This window comes from Microtus ochrogaster, chromosome 2 (assembly GCF_000317375.1).
Source record: "Microtus ochrogaster isolate Prairie Vole_2 chromosome 2, MicOch1.0, whole genome shotgun sequence".
In the NCBI taxonomy this organism is placed as follows: Eukaryota; Metazoa; Chordata; class Mammalia; order Rodentia; family Cricetidae; genus Microtus; species Microtus ochrogaster.
The window spans coordinates 28,710,420-28,715,487 of NC_022010.1; the positions used below are offsets into that span (position 1 = coordinate 28,710,420).

Sequence of the window (5,068 nt, forward strand, 5' to 3'; positions counted from 1 at the left end):
GCCCGGCTCCTCTCTCTCTTAAAATTGTTTATAGGTTGACTGTTTTTTTTTTTTTTTTCAAGACAGGGTCTCACAACATAGCTCTGGATGTCCTTGAACTTTCTATATGAATCTGGCTGACTTCAAATCACAGAGATCCACCTGCCTCTGCCTCCCGCATCCTGGGATGTTGTGGAATATTCCTTTATACTTTGTAAAGATGTGTCATTGCAGAGAAATCCTGGGGTGAGTCAGGCAGTCAGATGTCTCTGTCATTTCTATAGTTTTGGAAATTGCTTTCTCTGTACTTCCTGTTTATTCAAGTACTATTTTATCCTTCTTGGGTCTCTGATGGGAACTGAAGATTAGATAGCTATAGTTTTATAGTTTTCCTTGTTACCAAATTCAGAAAAAAAAACTTACATAAGAGTTGTAAAATTTATAAGGTTGAGAAACATAAAAAAAAGTTATTTATCTAAAAGATGTTTTAAGTTCTAAAAAGATATTTTTAGGATGGTAATACAAGTTATGATGAGAAATGGTTTAGGTATAAAACTTTGGACTAAGAAGATAGATAATGGGGCATTTTCTCTATATTTTCCAAATGAGAATGGACTGAACATTGTGAATGTAATTCTTACCTGATAATGGTTCTTATTGTTTATAGTTTTATTATGTTAGAGTTAAAACTTTTCTTTTTTATTTATACAAAAGGGGGAAATGTTGTAGAATATTCCTTTACACTGTGTGAAGATGTGCCATTGTGATTGGTTTAATAAAAAGTTAATGGCCAATAGCTAGGCAGGAGACATAGCAGGGACTTCTGGACAGAGAGAGCCTCCAGGCAGATGGAGAGGAAACTGGATGGGCAGTGCAGAATAAAGGGAACAGAGCCACATAAGAATGTAGGTTAAGGCCGGGCGATGGTGGCGCATGCCTTTAATCCCAGCACTTGGGAGGCAGAGGCAGGCGGATCTCTGGGAGTTCGAGACCAGCCTGGTCTACAGAGCTAGTTCCAGGATAGGCTCCAAAGCCACAGAGAAACCCTGTCTGGAAAAACCAAAAAAACAAAAAGAATGTAGGTTAAGGTCTGGGGAGATCTGGGGAGATGGCTCAGAGGTTAAGAGCACTGCTTGCTCTTCCAAAGGTCCTGAGTTCAATTACCAGCAAACACATGGTGGCTCACAACCATCTATAATGAGATCTGGTTCCCTCTTCTGGCCCACAGGCAAGCAAACCATTATATACTTAATAAATAAATAAATAAATAAATCTTTGGGGGGAAAAAGAATGTAGGTTAAAAGAATGTAGTTTAATCAGCGGTGGTGGCACATGTCTTTAATCACAGCACTTGGGAGGCAGAGGCAGGCAGATCTCTGTGAGTTTGAGGCCAGCCTGGTCTACAAGAGCTAGTTTTAGGTCACCAAAGCTAAAGAGAAACCCTGTCTTGAAAAAAACAAACAAACAAACAAAAAAACCAAACAAACAAACAAAAAACAAAAAAAGAAAGAAAGAAAAGAAAATATACGGGCTAATTTAAGTTACAAGAGCTAGTTAGGAGTAAGCCTAAGCTAAGGCTGAGCTTTATAATTAAGAATAAATCTCCGTGTCATTTTTTGTGAGCTGGTGGCCTGAAAAGGAAAGTTTATCTACACTGGGATTAAAGATAAGTGCCATGATCTGGAGAGATAGTTTAGTGGTTAAGAGCATTGACTGCTCTTCCAGAGGTCCTGAGTTCAATTCCCACATGGCTCACAACCATCTACAGCTGCCCTCTTCTGATGTGTTGATGTACATGCGGACAAAACACCCAGATACATAAATAAATAAATCTTAAAAGAATAAAAAGAGACCTAAGCAATATAATAGGAAGGTGATTTTTTGTTGGGCGTGGTAGTATATGACTTTAATCCTAACACTTGGGAGGCAGAGGCAGGAGATCTCCAAGTTCAGAACCAACCTGGACTACAGAGTGAGTTCCAGGACAAAGAAACCACCTTGAAAAACCAGAAACAACAAACAAAAAAAGCAATGGATTTTTTTTTTTTTTGTCATGCATTTGAAGATTTAGAGCACATGGTAAATGCCTGCTGTCAACCCCAAGTCTGATTGTACTTACATATCTTCTGTAGCATAGAATGGCTGGTCCATTTTAAATCCACTCTGAATCATTTTATAGAAGTTAGCATCGACGGGAATGCCAGGATAAGGGTTAACACCTGAGAAAAACACAAGTTCAGTGGGGTCACACAAACACGGGTTGGTTTGTTTGTTTTGTTTATACATTCTGTTGACAAACAGGCAAAGAGAACTCCCCAGTGGCCGACCCACCTGGACTGAGGGTTTCAAGTGGACCCGGAATAGTTAAGGCAGATCTCAGCATGTCAGCCACTAACATACAGTGGCAACAGAAACTGGACCGACCAGAAGCCATGGGAGCCACCGGGTGGTGTTCCACCCGCCCTCTGACTTGGAAGACAGATGGTGGAGGAGAGGTGCAGGAGGAATGGGAGACACAAAGCCAGAGCCTGGGGAGACCTGCCAAATGCACACATACCCAGTGAGAAGATCTCCCAGAGAAGAATTCCATAGGACCAGACATCACTCTTGATTGTGTAGATTCCTTCAAATAAGCTCTCAGGAGCCATCCACTTTACAGGTAACCGCGCCTGCACCAAATACAAGAGAGGATGGTGAAAAGTGCCCATGCGCAGACTCAAGGATTTTAAAGCTTTTGTTTTTACCTTTATGTATACGGGTGCTTATCTGCATAGATGTTAAGTGCACCATGTGCATGCAGTGCCAGAGGAGGCCAGAAGGGGGCGTCCGGTCCCCTGGAGCTGAAGTACTAGCAGTTCTCAACCTTCCTAGTGCTGCAACCCTTTCATACAGTGCCTCAATGTTGTGGTGACCCAACCACAAAATTATTTCATTGCTACTTCATAAGTGTAATTCTGCTACTGTTATGAATTGTAATGCAAATATTTGATATGCCACCATGCCTAACAAAATACACTTCTTTAAAAGTCATCTCGGGCAGAGGCTTCTGCTTGGAATTGGCAAGCCTCTCCTTTAAGGAAGAACTCATCCTTTGCTGGGAGGGAAGCAAGTTTAAGTCAACGAGCAGAATCCTTTACCAGAGCGTTTCTCAGAACTGAGTGCAAGCGTCATCCCTGAGAATCTGGCAAGGGACTGAAGTCGTCACATCTAGAAATAGCATTAGGTTGTCCTCTGTGGCTTGAGTAACTTCCAGCAGCATGAAAGGGGGACATGCCTTGGTCTGTGCAGCCTTTGATGTGCATCGAGACAGTGACTGGGGCACAGGGTTTTGTTCTGATTTGGTGTCAGGAACCCTTAAGATACATGTAATCGGCCAGGCCCCAGCAGACTCCCAGAAAGAGACCCTCTTTTAAATCCTATGCAAATGGAGTCACAGAATGAATCAAGTGGGCCAGCCTGGGTCACCGGACTCACTAGTAGAAGGTTCTAAATGGAATTCACCTTCCCACATGCGAACCCGGTGGTGGGGTGGAAACCGCACAGCCACACAGAACAGTCACTGCCGCTCTGATCTCGGGGGACCCATTTTAAGCCATCTGAGATGAGAGCATTTTCACGCTTTGGGGCATTTACCCCTAGTAAAGGGCATTGACACTGATTCTACTGATTTCCAGGAACCTAGGGGGCAAATTCAGAATCCTCCAGGAGGTATGCAACTACCATGACACAGACTCGGAGTCTACGTGCTCAGAGCCACGCACTGAGCAAACCACAGGCAGGTTGCTTCTCGCTGCCTCAACTTCCTCTTCACAGAGTGGGAACTTACGGAACGAAGCCCGTTTGTAAAGCACCTGAGAGAGCCGAGCACCGAGGAGGAACAGGGCCAGCTTCGGCAGCTGTTGTTTCACGAATAGGGATGCTAATCCTGAGAGAAACCCCCAGCACCAAATGAACAAAGGAGAAGCAGCTGAGGGCTTTAAATCCAGGTGTGATTCCTTCCTCATTCTGAGGCTCAGAACCAAAGCCTCACACAGGCCAGGCAAGAGCACTATGCCGGAGTGACACCTCACCCCCTTACTGTTCTTTTCGTTCTTTCTATTCTTTAATAAGAAATTTATTTATTTTATATCTCAGTGCTCTATCTGCATGTATGACTCTCTGCCAGAAGAGGGCATCAGATCCTGCTACAGACAGCTGTGAGTCACCACGTTAGTGCAAGGACCAGAACTGGGGACCTCTGGAAGAGCAGTCAGTGCTCTTAACTGCTCCCCCATCGCTCTAGCCCCTCATTCTTTCTATCTTTAAAAATATGCCATGGGGCTGGAGAGATGGCTCGGTGGTTAAGAGCACTGGCTGTTCTTCCACAGGACCCGGGTTCAATTTCCAGCAATGACATGTGTCTGTAACACAGTTCCAAGGATCTGAAACCCTCACACCAATGCACAAAAAATGAATTTAAATAAGTTATTTTTTTTTAAATCGTGCCAGGCACTGGTGGTGCATGCCTTTAATCCTAGCACCCAGGAGGTAGAGGCAAGCAGATCTCTGAGTTTGAAGCCAGCCTGATTTACAGAGCAAGTTCCAGGACAGAGAGGGATACACAGAAAAACCGTCTCAAAAATGTTTGAATTATGTTTTAATTTATTCAAATGTATGCGTGTGGGCATTGGGGCACGCCGCAACACACCCGTGAAAGTCAGAGGTCAACTTACAGGATTCTGGTTTTTCCACCATGTGGGTCTGGGAGCCAGAACTTGGGTCCTCAGGCTTGGCTGCAAGTGCTTTTAGTTGCTGAGCCATCTCATCCTCCTCCTCTTTCTCTCTCTCCATATATATATATAATCGTTTACATATCTACCTACTACTCTATTATCTATCTATCACCTATCTATCACCTATCATCTATCACCTATCATCTACCTACCTATCCATCTATCTATCACCTATCATCTACCTACCTATCCATCTATCTATCTATCATCTATCTATCCATCCTTCTATCATCTATCTATCACCTGTCATCTACCTACCTATCAATCTATCCATCATCTATCTATCTATCCATCCTTCTATCATCTATCTATCACCT

General features: G+C 43.4%; 1 protein-coding gene across 1 annotated transcript in view; it reads right to left on the reverse strand.

Annotated features, from left to right (window-relative positions):
* Flt3 (fms related tyrosine kinase 3) overlaps nt 1–5,068 on the reverse strand; it is a 94,614-nt gene that overhangs the window by 3,084 nt on the left and 86,462 nt on the right. The window contains exons 21-22 of the mRNA XM_005344709.3: nt 2,537–2,648; nt 2,099–2,198 (exon numbers count right to left, since the gene is read on the reverse strand). Coding sequence (XP_005344766.3) covers nt 2,099–2,198; nt 2,537–2,648 — 212 coding nt within the window. The remainder of the gene's footprint in view (nt 1–2,098; nt 2,199–2,536; nt 2,649–5,068) is intronic.